The following is a 20333-nucleotide window of genomic DNA, read 5'->3' as shown; positions in this document are numbered from 1 at the left end:
TGCAGTATGAGAAAGTGCAAAAGAATGGTTCATAAATGTTTCTTCATTAAAATTACAGAAAAAGGTGTTTATATATTTTTCTGTAATCTGCAGTTATATCTGTTTGCAAATAAATGAAAAGCACTATCCAAATCACAAGCTGGCTGCAAGCTGAGAGAGGAACATTGGCTACAGAAAGGAAAACCACTGAGATCCCAAGGCACTAGCTGGGCTACTGACAAGCCGGTTACTATTCCGATTCTGTTCCCGTAAGTGTGGCTCAGGGCATCTGATGCAGGCTAGAAACAGAGCATGCAGAGCAGCGCCCCGTTTCACAGTCATGAAGAGTGCTGCATGCTTTTGAAGCTCCACATTAGGCCAATTTTAAGTTCCACATTTTCCAGTGTAACTCGTGAACACTTAATGGGTAGCAACAGTTCGGCAAAAGTCATGCTTTTGCTCTTCAGCAAGTCCGCGGGATATCATGCTCCTTTGTGTATGATGTGATGTCAAGCATTCAGCACAAACAGGTACCTATGGAGTGCCTGCGCCCTCTAGTGGCCAGGAGACTATAGGCTTGGCACAGATAAACGTTCACTTCAGCTCCAGGAGACGTCAGCTCATCTTCTATCTGCTACAGCTACAAAGGGGACAAAGCTGTAACAAAGGGTACAGCTGAGAGTTCATCAAAATGACCCATAAGCCATTGTGTTTTGTGCTGCCCGTTCTATGAGGATCCAAGGAAAGAGTCTCATTAGAAGCCACCTTTGACTAATGGACTCTGGTAATGTGTGTGGCGGAGGTGGTTCCGGGTTGATTTAGATAGATATTTGTTTTACAGGAACAAACTACCTGTTGTTGGGACATCATTTTTACAAGAGCATAATGTGTGTATTTGGCTGCAATTTTTTGTATATTGTGATTGGCCCTTTTGCACCTTTGCACAGACCCTTCCTTTTAAAGTAGGGCATGATATGTTGCTGTCTGAGGCATACTGGGAATCACAGGAACCTTTTCCTGTCTAAATATGCTTAAAATTGCACACTAAGTGACTTGTTGATAGTGACATGACACCATCGTTTGCCTTAGTTACAATGACAGCATGTTGACAACATCTATCTTACATTTTGCACTTGTCAGATATCATAAATAACCAAGTTTATTTTAGGAGATCCCAGAAGATTCTTAGAGAAGTTAAGGATACACAGGAATTACCCTTCTATTGACGATTTCATAAGCACAGATTGACCCAGTTGGGAAGATCTAGAGTGAACTATGTGCCTTTAGAAGTACTGCTGGCAAAATCACAAGTTCTCAGTGCTCTGGTAGACTGATGTTTATAGCTGACTAGAGGGGCATGTCTCCCATTACCTCCTCCTTCATCAGCAGTATTCATTGGCTCAATATGCTTGGCTAGTAATAGGGATGCTGAAGAAATCTGCAAACAGATTCAAATGAGTTCAGATTTTTGTGGCTCTGTCTTGCAGATTCCACAGCAGAGCATCTTTTTCTGAGCTGTGCAGATCCTGAGGACTTGTGGACTGTTTATTTGGGGGGTTTTCAGATTAATAGAATCTGATTCACTTAATGAGTGGACAACAGAATGGAGGACATCTGACTATCTGCAAAACACAGATGGAACTGATTTAATAAAATCAGTAGATCCTTAGGCAGAAGGTATGGAACCACTGAAAAGCTACAAAGGTGACAGTCTGCCTGGCCCACTGCCCACAGTAAGTCTCCTGGCAAGCTGATACCCAGTGTTTCTTATACCATGTGTAAACAGGTGAAAACATGCCACCTTTTCTTTTTTCTCCTGAGCATATTCTGATGAGAGAGAAGAAGTGGCAAATTTGAGTGGAGCAATGTGAGTGGGCTGAAGTGTGCCTTACTATTTCCACAGAAGTTTACCAAGATGGCTGACTGAGCAACAAATATTAGCTTCAGCTGCAAGGCATTACCAGGACAGGTATGGTGCCTGTAGGTGCTGCTGTGGCAGCACAGCCATGTCCTGTATAAATCACTAAGGGAAAAGGATGCTGCAGGAGCTTCACTGGAAGTCACAGAAACCAAGGCTTAGTGGTAAAATCCCCAGCTCTCTTGAGGAATTGGTTGCCCTCATGAAGCACTGGGGGACAGGGGCTGAAAATCAGACTCTCTAGTGACAGGGGGTTTGCTGAGGGAACTAATTCTGTTTCCTGAACGGGAGATGGGATTCCCCATCACCTTTTGTGAACTCTCCAAATGCACTGGGGAAAGCTTTACAGCAAAATTTTAGGTGGCACAGAAGGCCACAGTCGGAAGGAGAGAGGAAGAAAGTTTTGCTCCATGAGCAGAGTTCTGCTGGATTCCAGCCATTAGCACCTAAATGCATTGTAGAGGGTCTACAAAAGATGCTGCCCATCTGTGCTACACAGGGAGCCTGGCTCTTTATCTAGAGATTGCACCTGCCCTTCTGAAAGGTCTGAGGTACTGAAAGATGTTGCTCCTGTACATCTCCTTCATTTGCCCTTTCACCCACCCTTCCCATTTGGTAGCTTGTTTCATTTCTGGTTCCTCTGCTCTCAACAACTAGCGGTCATTCTGTTAATCTAGTTTGGAATATGGGCACTTGAATATAGTCATATGGAAGCCCCACATCTTCCCCTAGTGATTTCTTAGTCAGATGATTGTGTTCTATGGTGCAACTTTTGCTTTTCCAATCACTCCCCTGGGATCCTGGAATATGCAAAGGTTGTTGGGTAGTTTGGAAGCTACCCTTACCTTGGACCTCACTGGGTTTGGCCCACATGGTAAACTACACCTGCTGTGGAAAATTATGAAAACGAAGTGGGACCTCCCCAGCAACTATGGCTCAATTTTCTTCCTCAATCATGTGAACCCAGGCAAGAAAACAGCTTGGAAAAGCTTAGTAATGGTAATTGAATCATGAAAACTACAGTCAGTTGAGCAATTTGACTGCAAGAAGTAGTCTTCCAAATGAAGGCAGCTATGATAAGGCAAGACTAGTTTTATTTGTCAAATGTCAATCACCTGAGCCATTGCCACTGAATGACAAGTGATGTGATAAAGTTCCACACACAGAGGGCTCATTATCAGTGAATGGCTTGGAGGCAAGCAACTTGTAACATTCTGTATGTACTTGTGCTGGGGCAAATGGCATGGATAAATGCAATAGCAATGCCAAAACTGATGTCAATGTGTCCAGGACCTGATGTTTTTTGAAGAACTCATGACATGCGATGCTGATCAAACAAATGTAGTTTCATGATAAGGAAAATGCAACACATCACAGCACACAAATATAGAACGAAAGCAGGTACTTGCATGGATGAGTAAGATTATTGCCATCAATATTAACATTATTTTGATTTTTTTGGTGATGATAAAGTTCAGTGTTGGAAGTATGAAGCACACCACTAAGGGGGACTATTTCAAGCTGTGCTGTATTACTGAATCCAGTTTAAAATGTCTGATGCAATTTGGACAAAATCCTTCCTAGGACTCTGATTCCAATGGATCTTAGCCAGAATTCTTAGACATTAGGTTGCATCTGAGGAAGGCTTTGCCTGAAACGTGTTGGGCATTTTAAACTGGCCTCAATAAATAAGGAACTTTGAGAGACAGTCTCCCTGTTTGTGCACTTCATACTGTGCCCTTTGTTCCTTTGTTTTAAATTAGGAAGCAACGGACCACATGATTCATAAAACCTGTAGTTACATTTGCTTGACAATGATTTGATAACCTATGCAGAAAATGTAATTAATTTTGTTGAGCAACAGATGTTAATGTTGTAAAATCAGTCTGTTATAAGGAAACATAGCAATTCCAAATGCAGTTTTGTTCTGTTAATTTAAAACTCAGAAACAACAGAATTGAGCTTGATAAACAGCATGCTTGAATTCACCATTTTTGCATTGGTAAAAAGGAGGTTTATCAGCTTTCCACCAAACATACCGCCCAAGTTGCTCATTTGGGGAATTTGTCCATGTCATTATAAATATTTATATAGGTGTAGCTAACTGAAGGGGCAAGAAAGAATTCAAGAAGACAGAGAGGAACTGAAGAAGAGTGGAAGAAAGGTGTTTGCTATAGCAGGGCCTGTGCAAAGACCCAGTAGCTCAGTTGCACGTATGCTGCAGAGTTGCTCTTAAACTACAAAAGAGGCCCAATGATCTACAGTGCAAATTCTCCTTGCAAAGACACCACTGGAAGACCTGCTGCTAGCCAGGAAAGAACTGGGCTATGAATCTCTTATGACGCAGGGGTGATAACAGTAAAGAAGATGCTGCAGGGAAATCAATAGAGAAATGGCCTGTATCAGGACTGCAGTGCCCCCTCCAATGAATTGAACACTAGACACTGAGTGCATAGAAAATAAACTGCCTGTTAAATTGCTTTTTCAGCCTCATCACCCTATGGCCACAATCTAGGTCAGAGGTATGCACAGGTAAGCCTTTCAGTGAAGCTTACCTGTGCTTCAGTGTGATCCTGGGCAATGGCTTTTCCAGCCTGTTCACACCGTCTTCTTCAAGCAAACCAAATTGCCAAAGACTTTTTAAAATGAACGTTACACACTGAAAATGCATTGCAGGATTTTCGTGGGTCTGAGTCTTCTGAAGTCTTTCAATGGATTTGCCTGTTATCTTGAAGACACCCTGTTACACTGTACATTTGTGTGGACAACCCTCTTCAAAGGGAGGATGCAAGTGAACTCGTTAAGATGGCAGCAAGCTTCTCATGGGAAATCTTCCCTTCTCCCTGAAGGATATGGATATGATGGAGAAACCCAGTGCTGGATGTGAACTGCGGAGTCCCACCAGCTTTCTGCAGTCACCATGTGGATCTTTTAGCACAAGATGGCCCAACATGCAGCCCACATGCAGCCCCTGAGGCCTTGTTCTGCAGCTCTCTTGCTGCTTGGATCCCCCTTGTTCCCCCACCATCCAGACCTCAGAGCTGGCACAGGCATGACTGCAGCAAGCTCTCTCGAGGCTGCCAGCCCATCCCACTCTCTTCTGAGGCTGAGCACCTTTGCACTTTTCAGCAGGAGCAGGTGAGGCTGCTGGAGAAGTTTGGTGGCTCGAGTCCAAGAGGCTCAGTCCACCATTTCCAAGAAGGAAGGAGTGGCAGTGGGGGTCAGATAGGAAGGTTTCTGGGTGGGAGAAACAGGGAAGAAAAGGATGGGCCACCCCAGAGGAGTGGCCAGTGTGCTCTGGCTGTGGTCGGAGAAGGAGCTGAGTTCTTCTTCATCCAATTAATGAAATTGTTTAATTAATGGCTAATTAAATACATTGATTGAATATATTAAATAAATATATCACAAACACTTACATTTATGATATGGAGATGTAATTCATTGTGCAGCCCCCCAGGTTCCATGTCAAAGTCCTCATGCAGCCCTTGAAGAACAAACAGTTGGACCACCTTATCCTAGCATATCTAACATTATTTCCTTCCGGATGGTTTCTTTCAGAACGCCCTCAGTGTAACTTTTAACAAGGATGGGTGCAAAAAATGCTGGGAGATCGTTGTTCTGCCCATGGAGGTTACACCATGGGGTTCTGGATGGTGATTAGAAGAAGGCCCTTTCGATGGCTGTCCCCCACCTTTGGAATGGGCTTCTTAGAGAGTTCTGCCAGGCACCATCATTACTTTCATTCTGGTACCAAGTGAAAACTGTTCTTTTCCATAGGTATTTTGAAACCTGATTCAAACAACTTGCCTAAGATCTTGTTCTACTACCAGCAACTGGGTTCCCTCCCCACACACTCCAAATATTGTAATGTTCGGTGCAAATGTAATTAAATTGGTCTTGTATCTTGTTCGCTGATTAGAAAGCCCTGCCAGGTTATTCAGCAGCCTATCAATTTAAAAATAAATAAAAATATCAGTCCACCTTTTAGACAGAGACCATTGTAGCTGCCCTAGTAATTGGTTGTACTCAGCACAGCAGTCCTCGGATTCCTCATTGAAATATTACTCTTGGTGACAGTGAACTGTTCTCCTGCATGGGTGCTATGAGTGTTTTTGAACATTAGTACTATAAGGGTTTTTACCTTAGGTTTTCAGAGCTGAATTCTGATTCCAAAAACCGAAGAAACTGGTCACGCCCCACTGGATCCTTCAACACCTCATCTATAGAGAAGCCCCATCTTTTGACACGGTGCTGCGAAGGTTCTTTGCTATTAAAAGATGCAAAGGAGAGATAAGTACCTCTGTGTTAATTCCACAAACATTTCTCTGTGACAGTTTAATCCAAAAGTTCACCAATGAGCTTCTAGTGACAATTTAAATTAAATTGCGGGGAAACCATGCATCCCTTCACTTCAAAGAATGGAGAAATCTGTATGCATGAAAATGGATGATTTGTTACTCTGTCGAAATGTCAGAAAAATATAAACAAGGTAGTCTTGTGAACTCAGAGACGCAGCCAGCACAGTTCTTTCTGCTCCAGCTGTGATCTGGGGAGGAATTCCAGAAAATCCCATGGCCCTTTACATTCTGTCTAGGGAGGACATTAGACTGCTCTGTGAATCAGATTCATTGATGTCTATATGCACACAGATCCATGAAATTGCAACTATAGCATCTCACACAATGATTCCAACATCCACTACATACTGGTGACTGAGCCAAGACAATGCAAAATCTTTAACAATGCAGATCCTTCATTGTTGACAGTAAAGTTCTGCAACTCTTCCGCAGTCATGATTTTTGTTTTCTTACTGAAATCCTGCTTTTTCACTTTTTTCTTTTACTTTCATCAGACATCTTTTCAATTCATTGCTACTTTCTGCCACTAATATGGTATCATCTGTGTATCTAACATTATTCATGAATCTTCCTCCAATTTTCACTCCTTCCTCTGATCCTAAACTAGTTTTCCTTATGATATGCTCTGTGTACACATTGGAACAGACAGGGAGATAAAATACATCCTTGTCTAATGCCTTTGCCTATTGGAAACCATTCTGTTTTTCCATATTATAACAGTAGGTCCTTGCTACAACTTTAATTCCTAAGGATAAAGCAGTACATAAATGGGATTCTTTATTGTAGAAGTTTGCTTCTTACCTTATTTCTAAGTCCCAAAACACTGTGTCATCATTTATCCAGGGATTAGAAGGTTCAGCAGGAGTTATAAAAGGATCGTACTCAAGGTACTGTTCTGAATAAGTAATTAAACTGTAACAGGGGAAAAGAAAAAAACATAGATGAGAACCATGCCTATAAAAGCTTTAAATAGTCTCTCTGTATGTCATTTTTGAAAAAGCTGGGTTTACTCCTAAACTATTTGCTGTTGACAAAGCTTGAAAAAACAGCTAATTCCTACAGGCTTTAGAGTCAATACTAATCCTATGTTTATCTGTTTATTTATTTAACAATTGATGAATCACTTCTACGCAAATGTATAGAAGACAAAAATACTGTAGTGGAAATGCAATTTGGAAAAGATACATTTTTAGTCGACACTGAAAACTATGAGGGGTTGGCAGTTGCCTAATTTTTAGTGACAGGGAGTTCCTGAAGTTGGTATTATGTAATTAAAAGCCCTATTCCACACTTTGAGCTCCATCCCCAAAGCAGATTCATTACCATGGAGCACAGTGGATAGCTCCTATAAGGCTCAAAATAAATGCTGCAATGGATGAAGAGACCCACTGAAATGGGGGTGAGCAGCCTCCCAAGGCAGTGACATCCCTGGAAGCCTTCTGTAAACCTCTGAAAACCCATACAAAGAGTCACATATACATGTACAGTACTTACGTATGAATAATGACATCTACTAAAAAGTGAGCATGCATCAAAACATATATGTAATATGTTTCAACCCTGGATCTGCAGCTCTAATGGTTAGCTTGTAACTAAGAAGAAGAATCAATGTTCAGAACTCTTGCTAGTTCCATCTGAATCTTCCTTTCCCAAGTTATATCTTCTATAAAAATTGGAAATTGGAAAAATTTAAAAATTGGAAATAGTGCAGCTGGTGGTGTGAACTGTCACGGGATACTTGCTGCTTTATCACAAGGCATTAGAACTACCCTGTTTTGTAACCAATGCAGGTTTTACCAATAAAGCCGGAGGGTCCTTAGGCCTCCCTGTCTTATCTCATTTAATTAATTGCATTTCATGACCACTCTGGATCAGGAGCTGGAGGAGGAAAAAGGCATTCACTTTCAGAGATAAGCAACAAGGGAAGCAAAGGGAAAAATAAGAGGAGTTTTAAAAACCAATTGGGTATTATTGTCTGCAAAATGTCTTCTACTGAAACTGCAAGCACTGCAAGAAGTGAATGATAACAGTGCCGGCAGTTCAGATGGTTCACTTCATAGCCATTTATGGATTCTGATGAGGCTATTAAGAAGTGGTTGAGCATCACACCAGGCAAAGTGTAAAGTTAGCACTGGTTTTGCAGTGTAATGAAGAACAGGGTGAAAGGAAGGAGAAGACTGTTAGCACCATGAAAAATGAAACGCAACCAGCTCTGGGGCTCCTGTTCTTTGAAGAAGAGCAAACTACTCCCTTTTGCACTCAGTAGGAGGGATATGTAACTTTACAACTTGGCAAGTGAGTTGTGGCTCTTTTTGATATAATCTTTACTCTGCCAGGAACTGGTAAAAACAAGCAAAGGAGTGTAGACAGAGAGTCACAGGGTCTTCTACCCACCTGGAGACAAGGTGTATATATTTAAATACACTGACATGCTAAGAAAGCAGCAGGCATAGAGGAGGGGTCTTCACACCTTTCACATGCTGAAGTGGTTCAGACGACACAACCACCCATCAAGGTAAGAAGCCATGATTAGCTGTCATATCACCTAAACCCAGGCATTTTTCCCCAAACAAGCCAACCTAAGAACCCATGGGTTTGTTCTACTCATGGTGGGTTGTATTATTATCAACCAATCCCACCATTGGTAAAATCAAGTATCGAGCAAGGAGTGAACCAAGAGAGATGTAAAAAGCCAGCCAAAACCTCTTGCCACTCCTGACAATATCACCTATTATGTCATGTCAGCAGTGACAGACCCTTCAAAATATAAATCGGCAAGCCTCTTTATGGCTTTATGGTAAAAAGACTTTATGCTAACCTCTCCACAGGAAAAAACAGACATTGCTCTATTAAACCCTTTTTAAAGGGGAATCAGAGATTTAAAAAGCAGTTTCCAACACTCAATTTCCCTAGAAAAAGAGTGTGAAATGCACTTTATTGAGCATTCAGAGTCTCAGAAAAAAGTGGGAAATTTAAGTTTTGCCCTGACAATTTTGAGGATTGTCAGGGCAAACTCATTGTAATGAGGATGTAAATCCTACCGCATCCATTTTCTGAGGAAGTTCACTTAGATCTTTGGTTTCTTTGACAGCTTACCTTTTGACAGTTGTCAGAGGAAAGCAGAGGGGAGAAAATCCTACTGGAACCTTCTCCAGGTGAGTGACTAAGATTGGTACCTGCTGCCATTTGATAGAATGTACACCTCTTCCAGGGCATCACCCAGGTGAGCCTTCTCTTTCACAGATCACAAGTTTACACCTCCACATTTGCTCATTTTCAACTATAAAGCAATGTTTTGTTTTTTGTTTTTTAATTGCACATTTTTTCAATTAAAATTGAAAATTTTAATTTCACAGGGCACATTTTTTGAAAAAGTGCCCATCCATTAAAAACCCCTTCAATGGGCTGCTTAGGTGTTAGTGGTTGTCAAGCCAGAGTTAATGAAATGCAGTCACAGCAAATGGAAAAAAAACGTTAAAGGAAAAAAGCCGTGGTGGGCCGTAAAATGGAAGGCAAGGCAAGTTGGTCCTGTTGCAGTGTCTTCTGGGATATTAGCTAAAGGACCAAAGTAAAGGAAGGTGGGGGACAACTCACAGGGAGCCTGATTGTCTGTCAGGCCCACTGTGTCTTTTTAGTAAACAGTAAGTGTTTGATGGAGGAACAGGCTCCCACCCTTAGGCTATGATCCTGATATCAAAGTTTATCTACACCAGGAAACCCATTTTGATTTTACATCAGTTTCCTGCAAACCAATTTTCATTTCTGCCAGTTTAATTGGTCACGATTTCCTTGAAAGAATCTGGGAATTGTTACTTTGTTACTTGTTATTTGATGTCCTGCCAAATGGCTACAGCACCCAGTTCTAGGCTTCCTAAGACTTGCCTGGCACTTACCGTGCCTTCTTTTGGGTGAAGGTTTTTTTTAAAATAAATGGAACCAAAGACCTAGGGGGGTTGTGGACTCTGCCACACTAGAGACATTCAAGATTCAACTGGACAGCCATCTGAAAGGGATATTTTAACTCGGTGTCCTGCATTGAGCAGGGGGTTGGACTCAGTGGACTTCTGGCACCTTCCAGCTCTTACTATTCCATAATCATTTTTGTAGATGTTTGATTTTAGTTTTTTAAAGATGGTTTCAGTATTTTAGGTCTTTTGTTTCCTTCTTTGTGTGCTTCTTTATTTTGTATGGTAGTTTCATTCTTTTGGGGTTAAAGGAACTCTTCTGGTTTTAAACTTTCATTGTTAACCACCCAGAGGACATTGATAAGGGCATGATCCTGTGCACATTTAGAAAGGAAAATGTCAGGAAAATCCTGGGAGCTGTTTCTGTGTGAACATGCACAGGATTGTGCTCCAAGTAAATAGATAAATGCATTCTATACTACTGAGATTTCTAGCTCCTTTTACAGAATTACAGTTGCTGGTTTCTATTGAAACTAGACAAGGAACAGCCAGTTTAACCTTGCCTAGATATTATCTTCAGATTATTCAAGAAGATGGATGGGTAGCAATGGCTGTATTGTACCACTGACAACATTTTGGAAAAAAGTTATCTCTCTTCAGCCCAAGCCAACTGAAAAGCTGTTTAGCATAGTATTTTGCATGCCAATCCCTAATTGTCCTTGCAGTTCAGGACACACATACAAGCAAAACAACAGGGATGGTATTGTTTGCTGACAGTGCAACTTGCTTTTCTTTATCTTCTCCTGACCAGGGTCTCCTTTGCAGCTACTGCAAACTTTGTTAGGAGACTTCCAGGAGGAAAACAATAGTCTGGGGAATTAAAGCTGCATAAATCTCAGAAAGGAAGTCTTCATGCGTTATGATCTGCTAATCTGTTACATTCCCAGCTGAAACAATAAGCCATTAAACTGCAGCTTCCCTCTGAAAGGCTGCTATTCATTAAAGATCCACTCTGAACCAATGGATCTGGCTATGCTGTGTTCAACATTTTGTTCTAACTTTAAGGTCAAGTGACCTTGAAGAACATTTCTAGAGCACTTCTAGGGCCTCAAGACAGTATCTAGGGGGCTGCAGCATTCTTCGGGCTCTCAGACTCCAACTGGAAAGGAGCCTGAACCTCAGAGCTGGGAATCTGCACTTGGATTTCCCTCCTCTTCCCCTTGAGCTGAGCACAAAAAGAGCCACACTGGCTCCTTCTCTAGGGTTCTAAGAGTGATGCTGGAGAAGGGGCAAAGCAGGCTTTCCAGGGGAGTGAGAGCAAAAGAGCTGGGCTACCAAGATGCAATATGTCCTGATGGCACGCCAGCCTCCTTTCCTCTCCCTTCTGTGTCTGAAGTGCCACAGCGGATGGCCAGAAGTGGCAGTTCAGGTGACTTGCAGAGCAAGAGGAGGACAAAGATCACCTTTGTGCTCCTTCTGCCCTGCACAGGATGCTGCTAACTCTCATAGTTTAGAGGTTTTCACACATCCCTTCTGGACGATACCCTTAAACTACTTCATCCTATTTCACTCACAGTCTTTTCAATGCTAACAGTCACCTATGGTTTAGAGTTACATGTGCAGGAGTGTGTAAGTCTTGGACTCACACACTGGAGTAGGACAGAGCAACACAGCTCATATCAACATAATTTAGAGTTGCATCCCAACTTATTCTAAATATGAGTTTCCTCCCTGCTATCTAGAAATGTATCACTGACTGGGATGGGATCACGATTTCATCCTTTAACAGTTTTGTTCAACCAAGACATATTTAAAAGAAAAGGGGGGATATTTTTAAAGATGATGTCAATCCTTCTGTGTGGAGGATCAGCTGTGCAGTACCATTGCAATTTGCTCTTCATGGTTTACGGGAGGCCTTAGTGAGTCTTCTTTTTGCATCTCAAGAGGAGAACATCAGAAACTGCTATATGTTACTTGAGAAGACCTTCTGTTGGCCAGATTAAATGCAGGAATGTCAACTGAGTGTCAACTATATGGCTCCATTCAACCATTTTTTTTGTAAACCATGGTTTGAAGAGTTGGAAATAAACTGTATACACATTCCCCTCATGTGATGGCTTAATAGAATACATCCTGGTTTGTCAAACTACATTTTTTATTCAGTCAAAAAGCTACGACCTGAGCAAACACTCTAAGATAGAAATACAGACCAGGCTCAAACCATAGTTTGATAAACAAGGTAGTATTCTATTAAACTAGCATACTGTGGGAGGAGGGAATGTACAAACAGACACAGATAATGCTTGGTCCTCCAACCATGACTTGAAAGATTGTAGAATGTGAAGTTGGAATGAAGCCTAGCAGTCTAAACCTCCATTCTCCAACCTTTTACAAATATTGTATTTAATCATTCGAAAGAGAGAAACAGGACTAAAACAGAGAAGCATTGCAACCACAACAACCACAACCAGAGCTCTTACCTTTCTGCTACTTTAGACATTTTTAAACAGTGTCTGTCTATCTGCACATTCAGAAATGTTATCTGATAAAAGGAAAGGAAAACAACTCTTAAAGGCAAATTAAGTACACACGGTGTGTTATAGTCCTGTCTCTGCCTGTACTTCCTGGCTCAAATCCCTTGCAACATAAGAGACTGAAAGAAACTGACTCCTGTCCAAATCTGGGGTCCCTTATCAAGATGGGCTTCTCCATTCACTGTGGTGCAACCTGCTTCTAAGCAAACAGGTTTAGGATCAGAGTATCTAGGCTTTCCCTGGCAACGACTGCAGCACAATCATCAAAATGAGCTGAAAAGACATAAGCCCACTTTGTGAATCTGCTGAGCACCACATGAAAACCACTGAGGCACTTGAAGGGGGAAATGAACAAGTGTGTGAGATCCGCCACCTCTGACCCTCTTCAGCAGGCAGCCTACTTTTATTTAGGACAGTCCCTGTGCAACCTGTTCCAAATCATACAGACAACCTGCACAAGCAGAGCACACTCCATGCCGTAGATGTTCATCCTTGAACTCAGCAATGACATGGATGGCAAAGGAGGGGGCGAAGCGAGAGTGCCAGTCCCTGCGGTCCTTTATCGTCTGGCTGCAGGCTAGGGGTCAGAACACTCAAAAGGGGCTATTCTCTGCACAGGAGTTTGTTATCTGAGAGAGTGGCAACTTCCCAGTTTCCCATTTCCTGCAGATTATGTGCCACATACAGTGAACAGAAAAACAGAAAAGGGAGAAATATGTCCTTTTTTCTCAAAAGGAACAGGAATTGTTAAGGAGCATAGGACTTACTTGCTTCCGAACGTCATCTTTTGTCGTTTTCCGGACTGGCTGGGAGGGCATATGTACAGGGCTTTGGGACTGACTGTCTTCTGTAACACCATAGACTGACTGCAACAAATAGGTGAGAACAATCTAGTATACAACAGATCAGATTGTGGTTTCAAATAGTGAACGTCTTAGGACAAACCATATTCATTCCTCATTATCCTCGTCTCTGACTTTCCCAGCTCACCTCCATTTTCTGGGCTCTTCTATCTATCAAGATTCAGATGGTAATGATCTCTCAGTAGACCCTTGTCTGAATTTTCTGCTTGTGTGCTACCCTATATGGAATGCAATATGATGCCATATACATTGATATCACTAATATGATGCCACAAACATTGATATCGCTATATAAAATGCTAAATGATCACATCTATATGTCTTTTCTTATTATGTTTGTGTATTAGTGGTTAACACAATTTCTCTCCCTAAATAAGAGAGACCCAGCATGGCATAGTGGTTAAGAGTGCAGGACTGGGACTCATGCGATCTGGATTCCAGTCCCCACTCAGCCATTGAGACAACTGTGTGACTTTGGGACACTCTCAGCCCTCACAGGGTAGTTGTTGTGAGGATAGGATTATGAGCAGGAAGAGAATTATGTAAGCCACCTTGAGTGCCTTGAAAGGAAAAAGGTGAGATATAAATAAGTAAATAAGTAAATAAATAAATGAGAGAGAAACTATTTATATCTATGTTTCCGCTTTGCAAAGGCAGAGAAATGGTACAACCTGGACTTCTATTCAGTGGAGTAATGCTAGAGTGTACCTAGTCGTGTGATGGAGCACAGATGATGTGCCTTCTACTGGATGAATCAAAGCACCTGGATAGGATCCAAGCTTAGTTATATGTATAGTAGCCCCAGTGAAATCAGTGGGATCTAACTTGCTCATTACTAACTTGTCTCATCGATTTCTATGTGGACTTTAAGCATGATTAAGTCTGCATTTAACCCCTTAGGTTGCAACTGACTTCCACAGGATTTATGAGCAACTGGTGAACAAATGGCATTTCAGACTATGATGTGCATATGTATAAGCTCTATTTTCACAAAGAGCAGGAAAATAATTTACCTTTGAGGAGGGAAATATTTAATAGCCACTGTGCTATTACATATTCAGGAATGAGAAATGGTGACAAGGAATGAAGGGAAAATGCAATAGCACCTAACTCAGTCTCTCCCTAACCAAATGGCTAAGGTTACAATCCTATGTATATTTAGACAAAAAAGAAGACCTACAACTCCTAGCATCCTGAAAATGATAACAGCCTAAGCATCTTATAGGAAAAATAAGAATATTGCATTTTGTTCAAAGATGCTTGTATAAAGAAAAAATGATTTGGTAGCAGTCACTTACCTACTGTGTTCTGAAAGAGAGGGTTATTTTTCATATGTTTTGGGGTAAATGGCCCAAGACAGAAATTATAGATCGGGATAAGAAACTTGATATTCTCTAGATGTTTGGAACTACAGTTTCCATAAGCTGTAGATGGCATGGCCAATGGTCAGGGATTCTGGGATCTATGGTCTGAGAGCCAGTGCGATATAGTGGTTAAGAGTGCAGGACTAAGGCTCAAAAACTCTGGATTCTAGTCCCTACTCAGCTAGGGAGCCAACTGGGTGACTTTGGGCCAGTCACAGACTCTCAGCACAACCTACCTCATAGGGTTGTTGTTATGGGGATAAGATTGAGAGTAGGAGGAGGGGAATTATGTAAGTCACTTTGAGTTCTAAAAAAGAAAAAGAAAAGGCAGGATATAAATCTAATAAATAAATACATACACAGACATCTGGAAGGGATCTGTTATAGATCATAGCAATGAATATAGCAAAAACATCTTAGAACAGTCTGTTAGTCTTATCTTAGAGGTATGGCCTTGGTTTTTGAGGTTAACTTAGGTTGGTGGTAGTGAAAAGAAGTCTTGCCTTTTTGACTCTCTGTGGATTTTTCATACGGCGGCACTTTCTGATGTCCATCTCCGTTGTGTTCACACAGCCCGGCTGAGAAAGACATTTATGAGATTACTGCGTTTAAGTCTCATGCTGCTTCTGCGATCTAAAAATAAATACTTTCAAGCACTGCCTTGTGCAGCAAGAATTGCCATCCTTTACTAAAGGCCAAAAGAGACATCACTTTCAATCCATGTTCTTTGTGTGCTGGGAAAACTGGTAACTTCCTTTCCATTCATTACTCAAATGATGCAATATAAGAGCTAGTGCTCTGCTGATACCTTGCAGCTTGGACAAGACCTCTCTTTGTCAGGCAGAGAAATTGCTAGAGCAGGGTGCCTATGTAATAGCTCCACTAGGGTGCAAAATTTATTGCAGCCCAATTCCATGCTGGAGAAGGTCTTGGTGGCTGCATCCCATTAGTGGACCAGGGCTAAAGGGCTGGGGCCAAAATGGCAAAGATACCCATGTATTTTAGATTAAAGCTCTTACTGCCAGGACTGCAGGCTGTAAGAGAGGCACTTTGTACTTTTAGGAGTTCTAAAGCTGCACAAGACCGGGAAACCACCACATGAGTGGTGTCTGAAAAAAAGAGGTTGGGGCCAGAGAAAGAAGGTGGGGCCATTTGGTTCCCTGGAGGGCCTGGCTGGCACTCTTAGAGGGCCATGTGCAAGGCTGTGACATTTCATGGTGAATAACCTTGGCAATGATAGGCGACCTGTAAATACATGTAAATAAATAAATAAACAGTTACAGCTTTATCCTGCCTATGAATGAACCCAACAGCTTCAGAACAAGCCAGAATACATTTAAAAATGAACTCTGAGCAGTGGTTTAAAATCCAGGTATGTTCCAATGCTGTTAAGCATAAGTTTCCCACATTAGATGAAATACTACATTATAGCTAAGAGCAGGCATCCTGGTTCGTCTGCCAACTTGCACAAAGGGAAGAACAGCAGCAGCACTGGGCTCATTCATATCTTGTATTATTAAACCGAAATTTGGTTGTCCGAACTCTTCCAGTATCAGCATCAGCACATGAAAACAGAATACCCACTCACGCTACTAGTGAACGTTTAGATTTGTAATGCTGTAATGCAAGGCAAATCACCTGTAATGTACATTGTTTTAAAATTGGTAAGAAAACACAGGTACATTGGTCCTATCTTTCCCAAGTCAGACCTGAGCACGGACTGAACAAATGCAGAAGGAAAGGGTGCGACAGTGACATGGACTGCCATTCTCATGTACAGCTCTTTATCTCTTCCTCCTCTTCTTGCTGCTCATCTATATCCATGCTCTTCAGTGTAAAAGACAAGTTTTGAAGGGTTTTAAAACTCATATTTTAGGAAATTAGGCAAATGAAACATGCTTTATGGGAAAGAACATAAAATTGAGAAAACAGATGTGTAGAAAATAGCAAACAAGCTGGCACAGCTACCCTGAGCAGAAAATAGTATTATTCATAAGAGAGCTAGAAGCTAGCTCTCATTTAGCAAGCTACACTGAGCAAAAACGCTTGTGGAACTGTGACAACAGCAGCAACAAAATGAACCTTACCACTGGTCGATGGACATCCCAGAAGGCTCTTTCCTGACTATCCAAAATTTTCCTTTCTGTTTTATCTTTTTTTCTGTCAATTCTGAAACAATAAAAAGTATCCGGCACAAGATGGACATATATGAGAATTCAGATTAGTTTCACACGGAATGTGGGCTAATGAAGGCATGAGAATAGTGGGAGCTTCTGCAGCTCCCAGCCAAATGCATAACCAGTATCCCATGTGATCTGAGGTAACAAGAAGATTCTTTTTAGTGCTGCTCAGCTGTTCAAGGGGTGAGCATCCTTTTGTAATCTATGAACACAGAGTACAAATAACTGGGGGATTTCTTTCCCTGCCTTCTCCCTAAGGCCTGTGTAACCTTCAAGTCAAGGGATGGCGCTTGGGGAGGTGGCGCAAGGCTGACAGAAGGGAGTCAAGCCTCCAAAGACCACATGGAAGGCCTCCACAGACCAGATTAGGCCTGGGGGCTGGAGGTTTCCCACCATGCCATAGAGTTTACTATCAACTTAAGATCAAATCCTTCTCTCCCCAGCATACTCACTCTGTTAGTGTCAACTTTGGCTTTGCAGGATTCCCACTGTTGCTAACTCTTCACTAAAAGGAGGGTGTTCACACATATGGGTCTGTCTGTATATTATAAGCCCTAGATCTGCAACATCAAGAGGCGACTTCACACTCCCTTCTGCATGGCAGAAAGCTGAGCTTTCAGTGGCAGCATTGGGAGGTGGGGGTGTCCTGGTGGGGCTGTGGCCCTGAATCTTTGTGTTTGACCCCAAACTTTTAGCAGGCTTTGTGGCATATGCCCCCCTTTTTTCCCTGGGCAGGGGGAGGCAGGGTGGAGGATGTGAAGGGCTGAATGAAAACCAAACAGCAGTGGACCCACAGACAGACAGACTGTGAATGGCATGGGCCAGCAAATGGAGCTCTCTGACTGGCTGCCCTATTTGAGCTGGGAAGGAAGCAGGCGCTGAAGCCGTTTAAGTTGGGGCAGAAAAACAGGGAGGAATGAGAGGTTGCCGCTCTGTATCTTTCCCATTCTGGCAAGCCTCTGGGGGGTGGGATGAGGAAGGAATATCCTTTTCTGAGCTTCTAAGTCCCCTTGGAGGCAGGAAGGGCAGCGCTGAACTGGAAAGAGCCATGGGGTGAGAGGAACAACTGTGACACTGGAATTGTGGCAACAACTTTGCATATATAAATTGACATAGGAAACTTTGTGCAGGTTAAGGTCCTTGGCCACAGAACTTTATGGTACCAAATACCACCTCTGCTACCTTTAAACCCCAGTTGGCAGTTATTCGTTAGCAATAAGCAAAAATATGCTGTGGCGAAATGCACCTATTTCGAATCATCTGGGGACAAGTGGCAGGGATAAATATCCTAGATGTCATGCCTAGATTGCTTTGCTCAGGTCACACTACACCTGGGTATAAGTCGAGTGCAGTACAGCTATGAATGAAGCTTTTATGCCCCCAAATGTTAACAGCTGCTAGAAGGGCAATATCCAGGAAGTAATGGCAGGATGGCCGCAATTGTTAAACCAAAGTACTAAATATTGGGCACATAAATCTAATAGTCTTAGCAACAATAGTTTAACAATGAACATCCACACTTATCACTGTGGCTGACACTGACTAATGTGGCTCATTTAATTTTGCCAGAGGCATTGGGAATGCCCAACAGATGGAGGAAGAAAACTTGTCAAAGCAGAGAAGCCATCAAATGAAGGTGGCTGGGGACTGAGGAAACGTCCCAACTTCTATTCTAGTTTCTCTGTTCAAATATGCCCCAACATTATAAAACAGTCAGTATGGTAGGAGGTGAGAATTAAACTAAATTTTAAAAGCTTCCTCACATTAATCAGATAATTTATGGGAAGTACAAGAGTATACTGCTTAATTTTGATCCACCCCAAACACCACAGCACTTCTCCTTACACTAAGGCTTCAAGATTTAATTGGTAGATTAAGCAATAAAAGCTTTAGTGGATTGATTGATAAAGTCCAATTGTTTTTGACAGGGTTGGAAGTTAAGGGCCCACATCTGTTTTGTGGCAATGGGAGCCTAATTTCATTCTGCTTCATTAATACAATAGGAAAAGTAAAATAAAGATGCCCCTCCTTACAAGGTTTCAAATTATACCTTCACATGATATCATTCCATATGTCAAAAAGTCACCTTTATTCCGTTTTTGTAAAACTTCATTGACTTTCAACCTGCTGTCTTTATCTCTCTGTTCCCTGTTTTAATTCTATTTATAATCAGCACTACTCTTTTATTCTTTTGTAGTTTTTTAAATCTGTATTTCAGGATGGAATTAAACTGCCTCATGTGTTTCTGTGAAGACAGAAAGAGTGAGGCATAAATTATCCACATACACGCATGCAGATTTGGCTAATTTGCAAAATTATTGAATCATCTCACTTTTTAAAAATCAAGTACCTGTTCAATAGAAGGCATATAGTCACATACAAGGACTATCACCTAATTCAAGTATTCCAACTTGTCCCTTCAATGTAAGGGACATAGAAAATAAAAAACGACAGTGGTCTGGGTGTGTGTATGCTGGTGGGGATGTAATATTGGAAGTCAATTTACCACATAATGGCCTAAATTGTGTAAAATGGCCTCATGCCAGAGCTGCCTACTTCGGATGGCTGAGAACATTAGCGGAGAGGGTCCCTCATGAATGAAGCCATCCATGTGGGCAGGAGATTTTAACTGTTCTAGTCCTGAATGGAATGCAGCCACTTGGAAGTATTTTCCACACTGCAGCAGTAAGGGAAATGAACCCTCAAGCAAAAGCTAGAAGAAAGAATGGTTAAGCAGTAACACATTTCATGTCTCCATGAAGTTCATTCCTTTGGTCTGTTGAACCTACTTCACTTGTGCTTCTGCTTGCATGAAGATGAATTCCCACTTTCTTGCAAAAGCTCTCTGAAGTCTTGCTAAGTTCTCCTAGTAAGAGAGGAAAGTGAGGAGAGCTTTATAACAGTGACCATTTAAACATGTGTGTTTATCCTTTTCAGTCTGAGAAGTTGGAGTGTCAAAGCAATGCCCATATAGTTTTCCATTTGTTGTTGTTGCTAGTTGCAAAGTCGTGTCTGACCCATTGCGACCCCATGGACAACATTCCTCCAGGCCTTCCTGTCCTCCACCATCCCCCGGAGTCCACTTAAGCTCACACCAACTGCTTCAGTGACTCCATCCAGCCACCTCATCCTCTGCCGTCCCTTCTTCTTTTGCCATCTATTGTTCCCAGCATTAGGCTCTTCTCCAGGGACTCCTTCCTTCTCATTAGGTGGCCAAAGTATTTGAGCTTCA

At 41.9% G+C, this 20333-nt stretch overlaps 1 protein-coding gene across 7 annotated transcripts in view; it reads right to left on the bottom strand.

Moving 5' to 3' along the window:
* Window positions 1-20333, bottom strand: part of RGS6 (regulator of G protein signaling 6) — a 257675-nt gene that overhangs the window by 38252 nt on the left and 199090 nt on the right. For all 7 annotated transcript variants that reach the window (XR_006415338.1, XR_006415339.1, XM_044436436.1 and 4 more), the window contains 7 exons: window positions 19891-19967; window positions 17009-17090; window positions 15425-15499; window positions 13462-13560; window positions 12641-12702; window positions 7057-7167; window positions 6039-6164 (listed from right to left, as the gene is read on the bottom strand). Coding sequence is in view for 5 of the 7 variants with exons in the window: in XM_044436436.1 (XP_044292371.1) it covers window positions 6039-6164; window positions 7057-7167; window positions 12641-12702; window positions 13462-13560; window positions 15425-15499; window positions 17009-17090; window positions 19891-19967 (632 nt within the window). In the remaining 2 variants the exon portion in view is untranslated. The remainder of the gene's footprint in view (window positions 1-6038; window positions 6165-7056; window positions 7168-12640; window positions 12703-13461; window positions 13561-15424; window positions 15500-17008; window positions 17091-19890; window positions 19968-20333) is intronic.

Source organism: Varanus komodoensis, unplaced genomic scaffold (assembly GCF_004798865.1).
Source record: "Varanus komodoensis strain SLA01 unplaced genomic scaffold, ASM479886v1 scaffold3, whole genome shotgun sequence".
NCBI classification, from domain to species: domain Eukaryota; kingdom Metazoa; phylum Chordata; class Lepidosauria; order Squamata; family Varanidae; genus Varanus; species Varanus komodoensis.
Note: the sequence above shows the minus strand (reverse complement) of the source record. Positions and strands in the feature narration are given on the sequence as shown.